The sequence below is a fragment of the Rhinolophus hipposideros genome (assembly GCF_964194185.1).
Source record: "Rhinolophus hipposideros genome assembly, chromosome: 1".
In the NCBI taxonomy this organism is placed as follows: domain Eukaryota; kingdom Metazoa; phylum Chordata; class Mammalia; order Chiroptera; family Rhinolophidae; genus Rhinolophus; species Rhinolophus hipposideros.
In genome coordinates, this window is record NC_138047.1 from 94,272,587 (window position 1) to 94,292,968 (window position 20,382).

Below are 20,382 nucleotides of genomic sequence, written 5' to 3' on the forward strand. Positions count from 1 at the left end.
CACTGATGTTTCTCTTAGTAATCCTGCTCCCAATTTAGGTTCACGTTTCTCTCAGGAAGCCTTGGGCAGTACTTAAGTGTTAATAAAAGGCAACTTGAACTGTTCCACTTAATTTTTATGTGCTACTACTTTGCATGTTTTTCAGTTGTTTATTCTATTAGTCTTATATGCTTCTGTTTTCCTGCGATATGGTGAGGTTTTCCTATGATCGTAGTTTAGGAGGAAAATAGAAAAAAATGTAATGGGAAGGTTAAGATTTAAACAATCGTGTGATAGCCTCCGGAGTAGTCGGCTCCCCTCCAGCTTTTGCTGCTTCTACCTGTTGCCTGGATCTGGTCTCCTAGATTAGGCCAGCTGTCTGCTGCTTCTGTTCTCTCTGAGATACAGATGTGGAGAGAAAGTGTGAAGATGAAGGTCACATGTGGTTATAATATTAATAGGAATGTGGATTGTGAATACAGATTGAAAATCTGTATCCACAGATAAAGAAAAACACTATCTTAGTTGAAATTTAGATAGTATCTCTAATTTTAAGGGGAGAAAATTGAAGTACATTAGACAGAAGGTCATAGACTATGTTGGATGGGAACTTGAACTTAGTTTTCTATTTTTGGTAAGTATTCAATTTTTCTCCAGAATATTAGATTTTCACATGAAGTTCATTTGCGGTGGCATGAGATCATCTAAGATTGTAACATTAGGAAACATGAGTTAATGTGGAAACATTGCCAAGACTATACAGAAAAATTTGCCATTAGTTGATGTTAAAAATAAAATTTTTCTTTTTTCTCGTTTGTAATCCAAGTGGTGGTAGAAGCATAATTTATTGCTTAAAGGGGTCATGCAGGTGGTGGATTATCCAAGCAATGAAGAGAGGCTCTCACAAGTATAACTCATTGATTGGCAGCGTGGGTGGCTGCAGTCCATTAGATTATGGCGGCCGCTCTTAACCTCACAGAGGGTGTTTACAATTATTTAATAGATGTAGGGCCTACTGTCAACATTTATAGTCAAATAGCATATCCCCGGTGAGAGGCACAGGAGGAATCCACTCTCTCTTGCCCAGTTTTAAGGTGAAAAGCTCTGTTTCAATATAGTTCCCACCTGAACTGATACTGACACCCTGCCTTTCTCACAGGGTTGTTGTGAGGATTAAATGATTTATGTGTAAAAGCAATTTCTAAACAATAAAGTGTTCTTCCGTCTATACAGAGAGCAGTGTTTAAAAACTCAGTTTGATACTTAAAAATATTTTACTGGCACTGTTACAAAGAAATAAAAGTGTTTGATCTGTTTTTTATTTCCATACATTGTTTTAATGGTATTTATTTGTTAATAGCCATTGTTGTCTCTTCTTCTAGAAACTAATATGTATACTACATGTTACTTCATTCTAGGGAGCTCGGGTTGGTCGAATAGATGCTTTCGTTCAGAGCTTGGACAAAAATTTTATGGTTCCAGTAGGTGGCGCTATAATTGCTGGCTTTAATGATTCCTTCATTCAGGAAATCAGCAAGATGTATCCAGGTAAGTAAATCAATTGCTCTTCAGAAAGAGTAACTAACAAACAAAAATCCATTTGTACATAGGCTACTATAATAAATCTTAATTTCCAAAGCTTTTCCCCGTTGTGAACGTAACTCGTTCATTCTTATTTCAGGAAGAGCCTCAGCTTCACCTTCGTTAGATGTCCTTATTACTTTATTATCACTTGGATCAAATGGCTATAAGAAGCTGTTAAAAGAAAGAAAGGTACGCTTTCCCTTTAGGGGTAAAATAGTACTCATGATTAGACCAGCACTCTGAATCACTGGTGTTTTTGCCTGTTGGTTTGTCACTTTTGATTATAAATCTGTAGTATGGTCCTGGGGATTTGCTTCGATCTGAAACCACCCTGGGTGGTTTGCAATTAATCATTGTCATCCTGTTTATCCAGATATTCTGAAGAATCTTGGACAGGTGATTTTGCCTTTTTTTTTTTTTTTTTTTTTTTTGAGAAGCTACATTAGGGATTCTTATTAGTTCAGTAAAATTCAACTCACTTGTCACTTAGATAGAAGCTCTTGAAAGACAAACAGACAAGGCTTTTGGAAACCCGTAGGCTTGTGCAGATGTGAACTGTCAGTCGAAGAAGGTAGAACCAGGTCAGAAGTTGGTCCCTACTGATTCTAAAATAATAAGTCTATCCCTTGCCATTATTGGAATGCTGAACTCACTGGTTATGTTGGCTAGAAAGACAAAATGATATCTGTGCTTGAAAACTGGGCTTTGTCTCCAGCACTAAGAACTACCTTCATTGAGGCCAACTCCAGAGTTGGCAGTGTTGGCAGGGCTAGTCAGACCAAGAGGTTTTATTCGTCTCTCATCTGGGAGAGCCGGAGGCGCCTGGTGCCGTGTGGTTTTTGTATCTGTATAACTTTCCAACACTTAGCAGTTATGGCACTTTGGATTTTATAATAGTACTTTACATATTTTTAAATATTTTCATAGGTATTATTGGATAGATCCTCTCAACAGCCTTAATGGATATGTAACAGAACTTTTTAAATTTTTGTGCCGTTTTACCCTCCCCCCACGAATTCAGTCCATAGGAAACTAATTATTTACTTTTTATTGTGAGGCCATCTCTTAAGATTTACATGATATAGGAAAAGATGCTCAACATCATTAGTCTTTAGGGAAATTCGAATTAAAACCCTAATGAGATAGCACTACACACCAATTAGAAGAGCTGATACAACTAGTTGTTTCATTATGGAAAAGGGACTTAACTTGCAGATTTTATTTTCTCATTTATGAAAGAAACAGTTGATATCTCAAGCCATTTCTAGTTCTGAAAGACTGGAATTTTCTGAAAACAGCTACTTCCTGGGCCACAGGCATCGTGATCAACATTGGCCTATAACTCACAATCTAGCACAAGTCATATTGGAAAAGTATATATCAGACATTTTTTTAAGGTTGAAAATTTTACGATGATGGTCTCTTCAATTTCATGGCACCTCATATCCGTTTCCACCCTTATTAGGCTGTCTTGGTTCCCCCAATCTAAACAATAACAAGCCCACTTAAAATAGCGTGGTCAAAAGTAGGGACCAGCGTTTTTGTGAAATTCAAAGTAAATAAAGTTGAGTGTGTGGGATAAGTTTAATTTACTAAATATTTATTGAGCACATCGTATGTTTGGGGCACATAATATTGATATAGCAATCAATAAAATAGACAAAGATACCTGCTCTTGTGGAGCTTACATTGCATATGGGGGAGAACAGCAATAAAAAAGTAACATAAAACATAAATTATAAAGGTTGCTTAATGCATAAATGATAAAGGTTCAAAGTGCTCTGGAAACAACAAAGAACGGAGTAAAATAAAGGAATTGGGGATGACGCTGTCTGTGGTGGTGGTGGTGGGATACAGTGGTTAGGGCAGGCCTCAGTGAGGTGACATTGAGTGGACATGAAGAAGTTTGAGGGAATATGCACATGTGATGGAGAAGAGTGTTTGCGGCAGAAAGCCGGCCCAAGGACCTAGGGCAGACATGGTGTGTTTGCAGTACAGTAAAGAGGCCAGTGTGGCTGGAGCAATGTAAGCAAGGACGAGAGCTGTGGGTGCTGAAGCCAGAGTGGTAATGGGGGGGGGCTTTCTAAGCCATAGGAAGGTCTTTGCCTCATATTCTGAGGGAAATAAAGAGCCACTGGAGGGTTATGAATAGAGGAGTATGGTGATTTGACTTATATTTTAAAGGATCACTCTGGTTGCTGTGTTGAGGGGGGAGGGAGAGGGTAGAAACTGGGACACCTGTTAGGAGGCCTTCACAGTAGTCAGCAAGTGATCTCAGTTTGGGTCTAGATAGTGACAGTGGAGGGAATGAGAAGTGGGTGGATTCTAGGTCTGTTTTGAGCTGGTAGGAGTTCATGATGGATGTATTGTATGCGAGAGAGAGAAGTCAAGAATAATTGTGAGACTTTTGACCTGAGGAATTGAAGGAGCCATTAACTGAGATGAGTAAGACTGTGGGTTTCAGAAGGCCAGGAATTCAGTTTCTGACAAAATTAAATTCAGAATACCATTGACATTTAGATGGAGATGTCAGGTAGAGAGTGGGATATGAGTCTTGTGTTGAGAGAGCTGGGCTGGAGATAAAAATTTGGGGAGTTAGTTGGCCAAGAGACCAGATGAGCTTGTGAGAGAATGAGTCTAAATAGGAAAGAAGTACAAGAACTGAGCTCTCAGACACTCCAACAGTAAGAGGTCTGGGAGAAGAAAAAGGGACGAGCACAGTGGTTTGAAATAACAGAAACTTGGAGAGAAAACATACATAATGTCATAGCATTTTAATATTTATGAGTAGGTAGATAATATTTTATGGCATTTGAGATGGACTGCATAAATATTCCAAGGATCAAAGCTTGAAAATATAACTTGTTAGTTGTCTATTTTTGATCTTTTTAGTTGTCATAGTGTAGTCTTTTCTTACAGTTCCTTTTTACCTTATATTGATCACTGTACAGATTTGGGTAAAAATTCATTTTAAGCTAAGTAAATGGAAAATATAATAGCTCTGACAATAAGACTATTACACCAAGTCTTAAGTTAGCTATTTAAAGAGTATAATTTATTACATAGAAACTTAAAACATTTTTATATGCTGTTATTATATTAAATAAGCACACTATACATATTTAGTATTTTCTATTTTTGTTCTTGAGTTGACACTAAATAATAGCTAATAATATTAAATATTTGCTATAATACATTAATGTAAATCTTGAGTAGCTTTGTAGTTAAATTTATTTAACTAGCAAGTTAAACTGATTGTGACCACCAGGTGTCTGAAATGAAACTTGGTTCTTGGTTATGGGTAGTCTAGTAGACTAGTATCTTCCTTGGATTTTGCCACTGATACTTCTCTTCTGGGCCTTTTTGCTTGATATATAGTTGATGCTAATCAGATGTTTGTTGAATGAACCAATGCAGAGTATTTGGGAACACATAGGTTCAGTGTTGTATAGTCCTCTCTTGTTTTACACAGAATAAGTATCTTTCTGGAAAGTTAGGAGGCAAAGAACATTATGATACTGACCTCCATTAAATTAGATGTTCTTATGGAAACATTTCCTTATATGGACACAGTTGAAAATTTATGAAAAGAAATGAGTTAAAATGTGATTACCTGTTGTGTATAACAGGTACTGGACTTCTGGGAGTAGGACTTCCTCCCTGGTTCATATTCCTCTTCCAAAGCACTTTTCTTACACTAGGATTTTGGAATTGTTGATTTTAGGGGTGTTCTGTCATCGCTTTGGAATCTAAGAATTTCTGTTATGCCAAGGTTTTTCTGACTTCTGATATGTAGGGTTTGACTTCAAAATTTTCAGCTACTTTTAGATGATTCCAGAGGCCCACGAGTGTGTACCTTTTGCTTAGCATGAGTGGCAATGCACCTGCTTTGAGATCGACCTGCAGGGTATGTAGCTCAGCTGGTGAATGGCTCTAGCAGGCAGTCCAGCTCTGCTTTTCATTGAGACTTTGTTTTTTATTAATCATTGGATCAATACTTCATGGGAGAAATTTTATGTCCTAGTGATATTTATAAATTGGATGGCTCCATCTCAGCTGTCAATGGTAACTCTCTTTGTAACACCCAGAACTTTGTTCTTTTCCTTTTATCTAGATAGAGTGGAATAAATGGGGATAGGACAAGGACAGGATTATAGCTATGGAGTAGTAAGACATGTTTCTAGGAGTCCTGCTAGCTAATGTTAGTTATTTTAACCTGAAGACTCTTTTAGGCTAAGGGAAAAGTAGGTAAGTGGGGAACAAACATTTTTATGAATATCTACCATATGCCAGGAACTCGACAAGGTTCATTATATTCATTATTTCGTAGAGTAAGTTTTTGAGGTAGGTATTATCCCCATTTCACAGATGGAATTGAGCGGAAAAATTAAGTACTTACCCAAAGACCACATATAAGTGCCAGAACTGCTATTGAAACTCAGGTGATTGTGACCTAAGGCCTCTGCTCTTTGCTGTCTTATCACTCTCCTCTCACTGCTTCCATCGAGGGAGCATTTACCTGCCCTGTGCTAGGCATTTGAGCCATAGAAATGGTGATCTCGTGACCCCACACGTTTACCTAGTGGACGGATGTAAAACTCCAAAGACTCTAGTGTATTAATTGGTTTTATTTAAAATTCTTTTTATAGAATTTATTTACAGTAGAGACTGTTTGCAGTAGTAATCTTCAAAGTACTAGAATGCTCATTTGAGAACTCTGTCATTGTAAGTGAATAAAAATAGTTCTTTAACAACTTCATTCAGCAAGCAGGTCTTTTCGTTGAAATATGACGATGTCCTCCATAAACCATAATTGCACATAGGTAGCATAAATATTGGTTTTTTTATTGGATTCATTGCAGAAGTAAGGGCCTCTTTTGTTTAAATGGACTTGCTTTTGAACTGTGAAAATTTAATCGTGATAGTTTATTGGTTCAGCTCTGGAGAAGCTGAGGCAAAGCTATTTTGCTCCAGCCAGAGCTATTTATATACCATCACTGAGAGCTCCTTTTTATATTATTGGTGTTACTGCATGCTAAAAAAAGGAGCGTTAAAAGAAAACTTAGGAAGTTTTTTTATTCTATGCCCTTATTCACCACCATGATATTTTTAGAGGTTATTTCATCTATATCTCTTCAAAAAAGGCATTATGTTTTGCACAGTAAAGGCAGACAAGAACTCAGCTTGAAGCCATTCCTTCTCGAGCTTTCTTTTTTGAAGAGTGAAAGGATCAAAGAGAGTGGAACTGTGAGTGTGAATTGAACCTCTTTGCCCTTAGCCCTTTCCTGATCAACACATCTGCTTTACTGAGAGGAGAAGTGACCATGAATGGAACTGAAGACGTCTGTAAGGAAAGGGGTTCAAATTTAAGAAACTGTTTCTTTGAGTTTCTCTATGCAAAAAGAAAGATCAGCCTTAGATATTTATCCTTACTTCTGTTTTGCTTCCAGAGAAGACCATTATTCTGCTTAGCTTCCCTTTCAGAAGAGTGTTTTGTTGGGCAGGGCAGACAGATAATTGTGGTTGCAAGTATCTGCTGAATTAGACAAGTACAGAAGAAGAATAACTGCGGAATGGCTGCTGCAGTGGCTGGAATTTGTTAGCTGAAGTTTGGAGGAAAACTAAGTTCTAAAAGAACATCAGACGTAAACTTCAAACGATGTCGGATAACAAAGCTGAGTTTGGAAACACTGGTAGATCTGCAGCCCTAAAAGTGGAGTACTTGCGTCTCAACACAAGTGTAAGGTTTCAGTCCTAGGTGTGGGGTGTCCATACTTGAAGATCACAGTATAAATGCAGCATGCAGACTCCACCGAAGAGTCTACGAGCAGTGCTTTAGCCTGTGATGCAAAGACTGCCGAGTGTGCCTGGATCCTTGTATCTGGCCATAGAGAGCCGCAAGCTGCATTTATACTGGTATCTTCAAGTATGGACGCCTATGCGGGGATAGGTACCCACAGGTACTTGTCCGTCCAAGTGATGTTTCCCTTCTAATTTATTACCCACCTTATGAGGCATACTGTAATAATACATGAAGTTCTATTTTCGTCTTATCCTGTAACATGCAACAGTGTGTTTCAAAAACCATGATTACATAAGACCTTTTCCTTCAAGATTTAGTGAATTATGCACATCTTTGGGTTATGGGGAGGGATAGGCTGAATGTTGGGCTTCATGACTGCAAATCAATGTGCAAAAGGCCATCGGAAAGGTAATGCTTAATATAATTCAACTTCTCTTCCATTAACATCTTGAACTATGGTGCAAAGTTTTGTATTTTTTATTCTAGAAATATAGCTGACATTAGCATTCAGGTATACAGTTCAGTTTATCTCTAGTGAAGAGTCTTTTAAAATTAAGTTAAATACAGCACAAAAGACACAGAAAATCAATAATATTTCATTTCTTTTAAGTAAGATCTTTCTATATACATTTGCTTGGGGTGCTTATAAATTTTTGCCTTCACAGAAGTATTTTATAATAAATGTCAGTTATAGATTTAACTGTAGCAAAAAAATAGTGCAGGTTCTGTAGTACCTTTAATACATCAGGTAAAAAACTGCTTAGCTAAAACTGCTTAGCTAAGTATTAGTGTAGGAAATAGTGGTACAGTCTCCTAAACCATATATTTTAATCTAGTGATATTAATTTAGGACCTTGATAATGTAGAATATTGTAGGATTCAGTGTTTTGTGCTGTGAGATAATTTAAGCTTCTCTGCTTATTGGATTACCTATCGTAACCCATCACCCATATAGCATCTCAGAGTAGAGATACTATAGATATTTGCAGGCGGATATGAATTTGACTCACAAATATTTTCTTATTTGTCTAATTATTCCCATACAGTGATATATGAGATCTAGTTAGCTTAGTAGTATGTTTGTAGTCTAAAGATTTTTATCCTAATGTTAGCTGCAGTTAAAACTGAATTCTAGTGGCATTAGCAAGTGATTTATAGAACTGGTTAAAATTTATTTGTTAAAGTATTAGAAATTGAACACTGGGAAAATTTCAGTTTTTTAATAGACACGTTTGCGTCAGTAAGTTTAAAAGCACAGTCTACAGGTGTTACTACAGAAACGTTTCCTCTCTCTTTAGAAATAGCTAAGTACAAATTAAGTACAGTTGACCCTTGAGCAATGGGTTTAGTGTCACCAACTCACTGCAGAGTCGGAAAGTCCAGGTATAACTTTTGATTTCCTGAAAACGTAATGACAGTCAGCCCTTTGTATCTGTGGGGGGATTAGATTGGTTCCAGGACCTCCTGTGGATACCATACTCTGCAAATGCTCAAGTCCCTTTCATGTGGCCTAGAACAATGCATACAGTTGGCCCTCCACATTCACGAATTCTGAACCTTGGATTTAAAATACATTTTTCAACCCGTGATTGAAAAATAGATGCAAACTTGTGGATACGGACGGCCAACTGTATTTATTGAAAAACATCCATATGTAAGTGGACCTCCACAGATCAAACTCGTGCTGCTCAAGGGCCAACTGTACTCTCCAAGTGTAACCACATTGGTGATTATTGTGGCAGCCATACTAAATAGAATATTATTTTAGATTTGTCCTCAAATAATAAGTTTTTTATTATTACTATTAGTGGGGAAAACATAGGAGTCTGTAAGAGGAATTTCCTGGCTACAAATTTGTTTCTGCTTGTAAGAGGTTGATGAATTTGAGACTAAAAGAGAATTAGATGCAGATTAAGACTCTGGTTTATATATAGATGAAAAATCAGTAATTAATACCTAAATTAAAAAGGAACTTTTTAAAAAAACATTATAGAACATTTAAATTAGTGACCTAGTTACTTTATAATAGATGAAAATATATAAATGAAACTCAGGAATTCTACTTTTTATTAACACTAGTATCTTTACATTTCTAAGAAAAGATGCCTACAATAAGTTTTTTTTCCTGTTTCTGGTGATAACATTTCTCTACACTTTTGTTTTTTTTTATGACAAAAGAGAAAGGCTTTTCACATCTTATCAGTAGCACTTACTCATAGGTTCATTAGGTATTACACATGTGGATAACAGATTGAACATAAAAACTTCAATTTCTTTTTTTTACTCTTTTTTTTTAAATTAAAGTTTATTGGAGTGACAATTGTTAGTAAAGTTACATAGATTTCAGGTGTACAGTTCTATAATACATTGCCTATATATCACATTATGTGTTCACCTCCTAGAGTCAGTTCTCTTTCCATCACCAGATATTAGACCTCATTTACCTTCTTCTTGAGCCCCTCTCTCCCCTTACCCTCTGGTAACCCCTAAACTACTGTCTGTGTCTATGAGTTTTTGTTCCTTCATTTATTTGTCTCGTTCTTTTGTTTTCAGTTTTATATACCACATGTCAGTGAAATCATATGGTTCTCGACTTTTTCTGTCTGACTTATTTCACTTAGCATTTTACTCTCAAGATGCATCCATACTGTCACAAATGGTCCTATTTCATCTTTTCTTACCGCCAAATAGTATTCCATTGTGTATATATACCACAACTTCTTTATCCATTCATCTATCGAAGGACACTTTGGTTGTTTCCATGTCTTGGCCACCGTAAATAAAGCTGCAGTGAACATTGGAGCACAGGTGTCTTTATGGATAAATGTTTTCAGATTTTTGGGGTAGATACCCAGGAGAGGGATTGCTGGGTCATATGGTACTTCTAGTCTTAATTTTTTTTTATTGGGGAAGGGGAACAGGACTTTATCGGGGAACAGTGTGTACTTCCAGGTCTTTTTCCAAGTCAGATTATTGTCCTTTCAATCTTAGTTGTGGAGGGCGCAGCTCAGCTCCAGGTCCAGATGCCATTGTTATTTGCAGGGGGCACAGCCCACCATCCCTTATGGGAGTCGAACCGGCAACCTTGTGGTTGAGAGAATGCACTCCAACCAACTGAGCCATCTGGGAGCTCAGCGGCAGCTCAGCTCAAGGTACCATGTTCAATCTTAGTTGCAGGGGACGCAGCCCACCATCCCTTGCGGGAGTTGAGGAGTCGAACCGGCAGCCTTGTGGTTGAGAGCCCACTGGCTCATGTGGGAATCAAACCGGCAGGCAGCCTTTGGAGTAGTTAGGAGCATGGAGCTCCAGCTGCTAGAGCCACCGGCCGGCCCTATTTTTAAGTTTTTGAGGAACCTCCACACTGCCTTCCATAGCGGCTGCACCAGTCTGCATTCCCACCAACAGTGTATGAGGGTGCCTTTTTCTCCACAGCCTCTCCAACACTTGTTACTATTTGTCTTGTTGATGAAAGTCATTATAACTGGGGTGAGGTGATATACACTTGTGGTATTTATTTGCATTTCTCTGATGATTAGTGATGTTGAACATTTCTTCATATGTCTATTGGCCATTTGTATGTCCTCTTTGGAGAAATGTCTCTTCAGGTCCTCTGCCCATTTTTCAGTTGGGTTGTTTGTTTGTTTGTTGTTGAGTTTCATGAGTTCCTTGTATATTTTGGATATTAGTCCCAATTTCTTTTAGTGATTTAAGATTTCATAATTCTGACGTGCTGAGAATTAATCTTAAAAATTATCCCCAAAATTTAAGAATGACAATTAGTTTAAAATTTTTCAGGTCAGAATATAAAATATACTGTTGTCAACAAGGGTAAAAATATTTGTGGTCTTCAGCTGACTCATTAATAATTCATAAACTTGGTAGGAATTTTCCTCTTCTCTTAATCTTTACCTAACAAAAGACAGAGTTAGTCATCTCATTTCTGTGCTTTAGACATGAAAAAGCTATTCTGAGTCCCAGAGTGGGATCAGACTATGCAGCCCTTAACTTACAGAAAACTAAAACAGCTTTTGTGGCTTTTGAAGTTGGAGAGGTATCATTTCCTGCTGTCTCTACAACAGGGTACTTACTCTTGACCTTTGGCTTTTAGGTGTATGTTTAGAGTATATAGGTTTTGATTATGGCTGGAGAAGATCAATGCAGATGGGTTTGTTCAGGGCCAGAGGTTTTTTTTGGCAGATTTTCATTCCAGCCAGTACGTTTTAAAGGGCTTACTAGGAGAAAAAACTATAGTTTTAAGTCAGACAGTTGTCAATTTAATATTTATTTGTAACTTTGTCAAACTCCCACTTTATACATGTGCACATGAAATTTCATACTTATAAAATATATTTTTATTTATTAGATATACATTACTTTCTAGACTAGGATCAAAAATACAGTTTCTAGTTGCTGTATTCTTTTAATTAAGGGAATTGTTGATTTTACGTTTCTATGATTTACAGGAAATACATTTTTAAACTACCCCTACCTAAGTTACTTATATTCTAAAAGTCTGGCACTTTTTTTTTTTTTGGTGTTGAGAAAACAGTAGTGAAGAAGACAAAGTCCCTGCTTCCAAGGAGTTTTTCCATTCTAGTAGGTAGTCATAGGCAGTATTCATGTAAGCAGATAAATGAGATACTTTCAGGTTGTGATAAATTGTAGTGAACGAACCAAAATAGGTGATGGTGTTAGAGGGAGATTGAGAGTCGGGAGTGGGCAGAGTCAGAGAGCTACTTTTATAGGGAAGTAATAAAAGAAGGTCTCCTTGGTCTGTGACGTGAGGGACCACTCATGGGATGATCTGGGAGGAGAGCCTCTGAGTCTAGGGGAAGCCTCCATAAAGTTCTGACACCAGAATGAGCTTGGCATGCTCAGCTGTTGGAAAAGAAGCTGATGTTGCCGGCGTCATAATAGTGACGGGGATGGGGAAGGACAGTTGCTGAGTCAGGCATGTTGGCTGGGCCAGGTCACTGGGGGCTTATAGATGTTTTATACTCAGAGGAGGAAGTCATTGCGGGGAGGCATGATGTAGTTGCTACTTTGGAAAGACCACTCTGGCCTCTGTGTGTAGGAGAGATTGTAGACGGGTAGGAAAAGAGGCAGAGAAGACATTCAGAATGTGGCTGTGGTCCAGGGAAGAGATTGACAGCTCTTTGCACTAGAACAGCAGCCATGGAGGTTCTGAAAGGAGGATGGATTTGTGATAGGTACATAGTAGCCCCAAAACAGGAAATGTGCTGGTTCATCTCCATCTTTACCTAAAGCCTGTGCTTTCTGATCATTGTAGCAGCTTTGAATCTCACTATATCGCAGCAAAGGAAAGAATTGCTCCTAGGACACATGACTGAGTTTAATTTATAGCACAGACTTCACACCAATCAGATTTTGTCTTATTAAATCTGGCAAGTTGCAGTTAGTATTTATTTGATTTACTTTAAGTGTAACGTTTTGTTGTTGCAGGAAATGTTTTCATATTTGTCCATCCAACTAAAGAAGCTGTCAGAAGCCTACAATGAAAGACTGTTGCATACACCTCACAATCCCATATCTTTAGGTAATTTTTTTTCTTTAAAAAAGAAAATGACTTCAGAACCATCCTCAACAGGAAACTGGTATTACTAGGAAGAGCATGAAGTCTTTCTGGCTACAGTGATATTTCTAAATTTATTACAGTATTAATTTGTAAATTGAAAAGGTTTCATTAGCCTTTAGAAATGCTTTAATGTATTTTGAAAATAAAAACTATATACTGAAAGAATCCAAATCACTATAATGTATTATAATGAACATACAGAAAACAATGATTTGACTCCTGTTTCTAACCAAAATAATTTGGTCACTATTTAAAAATTTCTGCAGTTAACAAAACACCATAATATTAGAAGTTAAAGCTATTCTTATATTGTTTTTAATGCTATTTGTTTTCTTGAGCGTCTCTATGTTAGAGAAATTTGTGTTTATGGTAATTACCTTTGTTTGTATAAAGACTGTGTATTTTTGTCGTGTAGTACAAGAGCTACTAAACAGAATAATATGAATGTTGATTTTTATGCATTTAAGTAACTTTTAAGCTTCATAATTACCCCTTTTACTTTGTGAATGTATGCAGTATGTTTCATATTTCATGTATATCAGAGGAAAGCAAGGAAACAGTCATTTGTAAATGAAACCTTTTTCAGGGATGGGCTTCCATGGAAAACTATTTGGCTATCGATATATAATAAAACCCATCCACGTCAGTCCTTTGCTGGTTTATAATCGATACAGATGTCACACAAGCTGATGTGGCATGGTTTGAATCTGGATTCTGCCATGTAATAGCTTCGAATTTCCTTTTCCCTACATATAAAATAGAGATAGTGATCCCTCACATGCACAATTGTTAAAGAATGGTTGAGATTATATTTGTAAACTATCTAGTATGGTAAGTCCGTCCTTAGGAAATGGTAACTAGTAGTAGTGGTTGGTGGTGTGAATAAAATACAGTTTACCCACATAATTTCAGGAAGATAATTTTCATTTCCATATGCAGAAATGATCTTACTTAGTCTTTATGTGTGCTGAAATATATCCCACATTCTCATTTTACAAGTTCTTAAAACATTGTTGAATGAGAATAAACTGCCATATTGATCATGCATGTTATTGTTCCATCAATTTAATTGGAAAATTCACTCTTTAGAAGGGTGATATGGAAATTCTGTCCCAGTCTATGCTAATTTATATTAACATATTTTTGTCTGATATGTAAACAAGTCCTTACTATAATTCATTAAGTGCATTAAAGTAAAATAATGCCCCTTGACAATGAATAAAAAGTAATGTCTCTGAAATAAGCCAGTTACAAAAAGACAAATATTGCATGATTCAATTTATATAAGCTACTTAGTCAGAATCATAGAGAGAGGAAGTAGAATGGTGGTGGCCAGAGGCTGGGGGCGGGAGGAGAATGGGGAGTTAGTGTTTAATAGGTGTACAGTTTCAGTTTTACAGAATGAAAACAATTGTAAGGATGGATGGTGGTAGTACAACAATGTGAATGTATTTAATACCATTGAACATACACTTAAAAATGGTTAAGGTGGTAAATTTCATGTTATATATATTTTAGCTCAATAAATGTCTCCATTATTAAGTGTTTGTTTTTTTATTGTTTTTTGTGTTGGTTAACCAAGGCTCATTGGGATATTTTTTCTTTTTCAGCTGTGTCACTTAAGACACTAGATGAACACTGTGATAAAGCTGTCACTCAGCTTGGCTCAATGCTTTTCACCAGACAGGTTTCAGGAGCCAGGTAAGTATGTTCCAAAGAAGCTTGGATTTATTTGGCTTTTTAAAGTTAACTCTAATAAAAGTACCTTCCTTAACAACAGTCCCCTAAGTATATGCTGAACTACCCGAGAATTCATGGTGGAGGAAAAGAAGGTTGACATAGAGAATCTGTAAGGCCATTATTATCTGTGCCTACACTGAAATAGCCACAGAAAGACATGAGTCTTGTTTGTTTCAATAGACATACAGAAACGATGTTTCATTACCTCTGTACAATTTTTTTTGTCTTTATTTTCCTTTGTTAGATAATCTTCAGTGGTGTCACGTAATTGTGTTAGAAATGAGTCATCTTCATTACTAAATTTAAGTGCAAATGTTTTTAAGAAAAAGCCCATTTCCTAAACTAAAAAAGTTACGCAATTCTTGTGGAAGTACTGCCTTTTTGCTCTTATATGTACATGGCTTAAAAATTAATTTCATTTTTCATTTTTTATTTGATGAGGTCAGAGAAAAATGACTTGAAAAGAAACATCTTGTTCTAAGTACTCTTCTGTACATTCTCTATTAATAGTATTTTTCTCTGACTACGAGAGGTTAGATATTTCATATCAAAGGACAACTTTAAAAAAAAAAAATCTTAGATTAATTCAGCTTTTACCTTGACAGACTGTATTTATGAAACATAGCATAAATTTGACACTTCTAAAATGGTTTTCTTGGCCTTTTAGAGTTGCCACTACTTGTCTGTATGGTTAACTTTGATCTTAATTGACTTCTTTAAAAATACTCTTAGATAACTGCTTATATCAAGTGCCAATGAAATCCAGCTTAATTACTGACTATTCCTGATTGCTGACCACCCCACTGTAAGCAGTTACGTAATTTCTTCTGGATCCTTGCTTTAAGGAGCAGTGCCATTGCACAGCGCTGATCAGATCGCTGTAATTTTAGTTTGTTGATCATTTGAGGTGACACATGGCAATTAATCAAAGTGGTTTTACTTACAAACTTCATCATTCCATTATAGGGTATATATGTGAAGTCAGATTCCATATTTGGTACAAAAACAGAAATCTTTTTTTACCTCTTTGAAGAAGATATGAAGGTGTTTGTGATTCCTAGAGCTTGTACCTCTCTAACAGAAGATAAGTAAATGGTAATCACCAGGCAGTACTTTTCCATGTAAAATTGCAGTATATTGTGTACTTTTTATTTTAAGGCTAACACGGTCTGTTTTCATAGGCCATCATTTATGGCTGTTTTTAAACTTCTTAAGTAGATGTAAGGCTTAGTAACAAATGCTTTTTCTTGTTGTTTGTTTATGGGTGATATTCTGTTAATGTCACCAGACATACTAAATTAGTAAGTCGTTTCCCTTCCAGGGTTGTGCCTCTTGAGTCTGTGCAAACCGTGAATGGCTACACTTTCAGAGGCTTTATGTCACATACAAATAATTACCCTTGTGCTTACCTCAATGCTGCATCAGCCATTGGAATGAAGACACAGGATGTGGACTTGTTCATAAAGAGACTTGACAAGTGTTTAAAGATAATAAGGAAAGAACAAAATAAAGAGAGTGATGCGTCTGGAGTTGACAATTACGACAAAACTGAAGATGTTGCTATTGAAGACGTGGCTTTAAAACTAGATAATGTACTTCTTGACACATACCAGAATTCTTCTTCATGACATGTGAAGGGTTTCTTTTTGATAATTTGGAAGAAATGATGAGGCGACAGTACAGGCAAGCAGTTTAAAGACAAGACTTGAGATGTTTGAATTGGGACTGTCATGGAGAATGTTTAGTCAAGGAATAGAATATGGTCTGACTTAGCCATTGATGATGGTTACTTTTTTGTTCTCACACTGCCTCTATCATTACGACCCTTAACAGATTATAACACACAACTAGCGTTTTTCTAATTGTTAGAATATGTGTCAGTTAAGCATTATGATTCAGAAAACTCTTACTAATATAATGACAGTAAAATTACCACTAATTCTCTCTGAAATGAATACACTGCCTCCTCCTGACCATTCACAAATTACTTATGTTTCTGATCACGCAGAATTTAGAAAGATTTCTAATGCTGATTACTAGATGTTTGTTGATATGTGCCAATCACAGAATGCCTGTAAAATGGACCTTTCCCAGGGAAGCAGCATCAAGGTTAAGCTTTAACTTTCTCTCGGCAGCAATGGTTCTCAACTGGGGATGATTTGCTTATATCTAAGCAACATCTGGGCACATTTTTGGTTGCAATAACTAGTGGGAAGCTGTTGACCTGTAACATCCTACAGTGGACAAGACAACTTCCCAAAACAAAGACGCTGCCCAAAAATCTCAGTATTGCTATGGTTGAGAAACTGCTCTAAAGTGAATTCCTCAAGTAAAGAGAAGTTTTCCATAGCAGCTTTAGTTATTCCATAGTGCTTCAAAGAAGATAGCTCTGTAATGTTTATCTAACTGAACAGTGTATAGACTCTTAAGTAATAACCAGGATTACCAGTTCTAAACATGTAACTGTAAATTGTGTCATATGGCACTTGTGCATTTCTCCATTTGGGCAAGTGAAAACTATTCCAGAGGTTTTGCTTTAAGCGGCCTTTGTTTGTGGGTTAGTTTGTTCAGGTGTTGTATACAGCGGTCAGCAAGAATGGTTAACGTAGGTATTTTTGAGCATGTTTTGCTAGGAGCTGAAAACAATGTGGTGTGATAGACGGGTGTATTCCCCCCTCCCTGCCCACATGCTCACTTTCTGAGGCTGGAATTCTAGACTTCCTGGCTATACCACTTATTTTGTTGTTAATTTTAAGAAATAGACTGATATCTCAGAGTCTGGAATTAGTGAAGCTTCTGAATCCACCAAATGCTGAAGACATGTTTCACCAGACCTGCTCTGTGGAGCATTATTCCTCAGAGATGGTCATGGGGATAAAAGGTTCTGTGGGCAAATAATTCGGGGAGTTTGCAATACTGTGTATTGGCATAGTAAATGCTCTAAGAATTCCTTTGAAACCAGTTTGAATGTATCTTTATTTAAAGGTGGAACTTGTTTTTTAAATTAAATACTTATTGACATTCATTGAACATACTTTTGAAAACACTATAGTAGAAAATGCCGCCTTGATTTCTGGATTGTAGTTTTCTTCATTGATTTAGCAGTTAAACATGAGCTCAGACACCACTTCCATTAATGTGTAAGTTAGACTACTTTAGACACTGGCTTGAAAACCTTGGAAGTCCAGACTGTTGAGATAAAGTACGTAGTTATAAATATTGTAAAAGTTACTTTTAAATTATTATATCTTTGGGGTTCAAATATATTAAATATATGTTTTTACAAAATAGCTGTAACAACTCATTTCAAAGGACTAAATCCTGCATTAAAAAGGTGGGTAATGTTTTCTATGTGAATTTGGGGCTGAATTGTAGCACCAATAAAATTGAAGAGTCGCAACAGAACCTATAGAGTCTACGAAAGAGAATGCCAGTGTAAATGCTGGCAGCGCAGCTTACTGTACATGTAAGCCAAAATTGTTTTATACAACAAGTGATCTACATTGTGTGATCATCATTTAGCGAAGAAAGGCCAGAGCTGAGAGACTAGCAACTGTTTTCCATCTGCAGGGCGTCAGCAGTTCTTGGGCTTCAGCTGCTGAATAGATAATAATTCTAATTGAAGATAAATGACATGAACTCACACGTGAATGATATAACACTTCATCCCTGCTGCATAAAATCAGCTGCAGTTTGTATTATTAGCCCTTTCTTTTCAGAGGTTTTGGAATTCCAGCTCTGTTTCTGCTGGTTTAAATTGAACCTTGAGGTTCTAGAATTCGTAAGAGTTTTTGAAGGTCCTGCCTAGTCAGGCGTTCCTTGGCCTGTACCCCAGTGTTGTTTTTCCTTGCCCTCTCCCATTTCCACATAGACGTATAAAAAAGTCTGTACAGGTAATTCTTTTAAGTGTCAAGTACTAATTGGTAACCCTCATAATTGGCCTTAGTTTTCTTGGAACTGGCAGAGAGGCAACATGATACATTTTCCAGTCATTGATGAAGATGACCTATCTTTAGGATTCAACTGCCTTTACTAAGACTGTATCAGATAGAATTTTGGAGTTTGGTTTTTAAAGTCATTGGGCTGTGTGGTTGTCTGCCCAGAAAACTGAATAACACAAAATATTCTTTCGGTCCCTACACAATGTGTTACTTGTACGCACAGCAGGGAAAGGTATTTTAAATCCAATTCTCAATCTGGCTCTTACGTCTTTTGCTGATGAATTCTTACCCTGTCAGAGAATGATATGTGATACCAGCCTTAGGAACTCCGTGTTCAACTATAAATCTTTCTATTTAGCTCTTTGTATTAGTTGAGTGAAATTACAGAATATGAATTATTGAATACAGTTCTGTTCAGCCAATAGTCACTTGATGTGCAGCATGGTAAATTTAAATATAAATTAAGTTTTTTCTAATGTTTTGCTCCAGCACATAATTCTGCTGTGATTCTATTTCTATAACCACCCTGTAATAAGAACTTTAAAGGGGCCTAAGCTACAGGATGTGCTTTTATTTTTAGACTATATGCCTGTGACAGGTTTTAGTAGAATTTATATTGAACAAAGGTAGTTTTTTTTTTAACCACTGGTATTACTTTGATATTGAATTAGTAGCTCATCGTGAGAGTTAAATTCTTGTGTTCTTTCATGGAGGAAAATAGCCAGCAGTTAACAACAACAAAACCCCTGATGATTTTCATTCATATTATACTTGGAGAAATTTTTTCTGAATACATATATATTTGATGCATATAAAAAAAGTTGGGTTTTCTTTTCTAAGATATGTACTAATTTCTGCCAGGCCCTTAAATCGTTTTGTTGTTTTGCATTTCATGAGGCCAACCTTATTTTGTAACTAAAAAAGTTTACATACACAGAAGTTTAGTCATTTCAGGAGTTTGATACCCTCTGAGTAATTTGATAAGAATAATTGAATAGGCTGTTAACATTTTAAAAAAAACAACCTCCTATAAACTGTTTTTTCCTTGTCTGTCACATTGTGTTGACATATCTTTTATGGCCACTCTTAATATACAGGTCTAAGACCCACAGCATCCTTTTGTGCCTTTTTTTTTTCTTTCATGCTCCTTTTAGCTGTTATGGTATATACACGTGTAAGATGATGAGTTCAAAGCTAATGAACGTATCTTTATAATTTCCCATCTAATATCCTACAGTTCAATTAAAGGCCTTACGCAAAATATGGAAATGTTTATACTGTCTTGTTTTTATCAAATGGTATCAACTTGAATTTTTGGAGCAATGTGAAGAAAATCTATGTTTAACTGCATACTTTTGGGGGATTTTAGCTTTTAGAATTGAAGCTGATATCATCAGCCTGCTAACCTGTTTGTTTTACCAAAAGAAAAAGATGTTTCCAAAAATATTTTTTTGGTGTAGACTGTTTAAAAGTGAAAATGAATTATATAATTTACTACATGAAATAAATCTTTAATAAATCATTGACAGCACATTATATTATTTTACCTAATCATTGCTACAGATAAAATCTGAAAATACACTAACACTGATTACTTGCCCATTTTTTTTGTTCAGTCATCAGTACCACCTTGTGCAGATACCAGCAAGAAAAGTCTTAATGAGAATCATGAGTTACAGGGGGTGAGGGGTGGCTAGATGTCATGCAGGTTCTCTGGTCCTGCTCCCTGCACAAGAACG

The 20,382-nt window shown here is 36.4% G+C and overlaps 1 protein-coding gene across 1 annotated transcript in view; it reads left to right on the forward strand.

Moving 5' to 3' along the window:
- The window catches only part of SEPSECS (Sep (O-phosphoserine) tRNA:Sec (selenocysteine) tRNA synthase), a 33,051-nt gene extending 12,873 nt beyond the window's left edge, over positions 1 to 20,178 (forward strand). The window contains exons 7-11 of the mRNA XM_081059769.1: positions 1,398 to 1,527; positions 1,661 to 1,752; positions 12,830 to 12,923; positions 14,573 to 14,663; positions 16,024 to 20,178. Of these exons, the coding sequence (XP_080915895.1) occupies positions 1,398 to 1,527; positions 1,661 to 1,752; positions 12,830 to 12,923; positions 14,573 to 14,663; positions 16,024 to 16,330 (714 nt within the window). The 3' untranslated portion in view covers positions 16,331 to 20,178. The remainder of the gene's footprint in view (positions 1 to 1,397; positions 1,528 to 1,660; positions 1,753 to 12,829; positions 12,924 to 14,572; positions 14,664 to 16,023) is intronic.
- Positions 20,179 to 20,382: the final 204 nt, after the last annotated feature.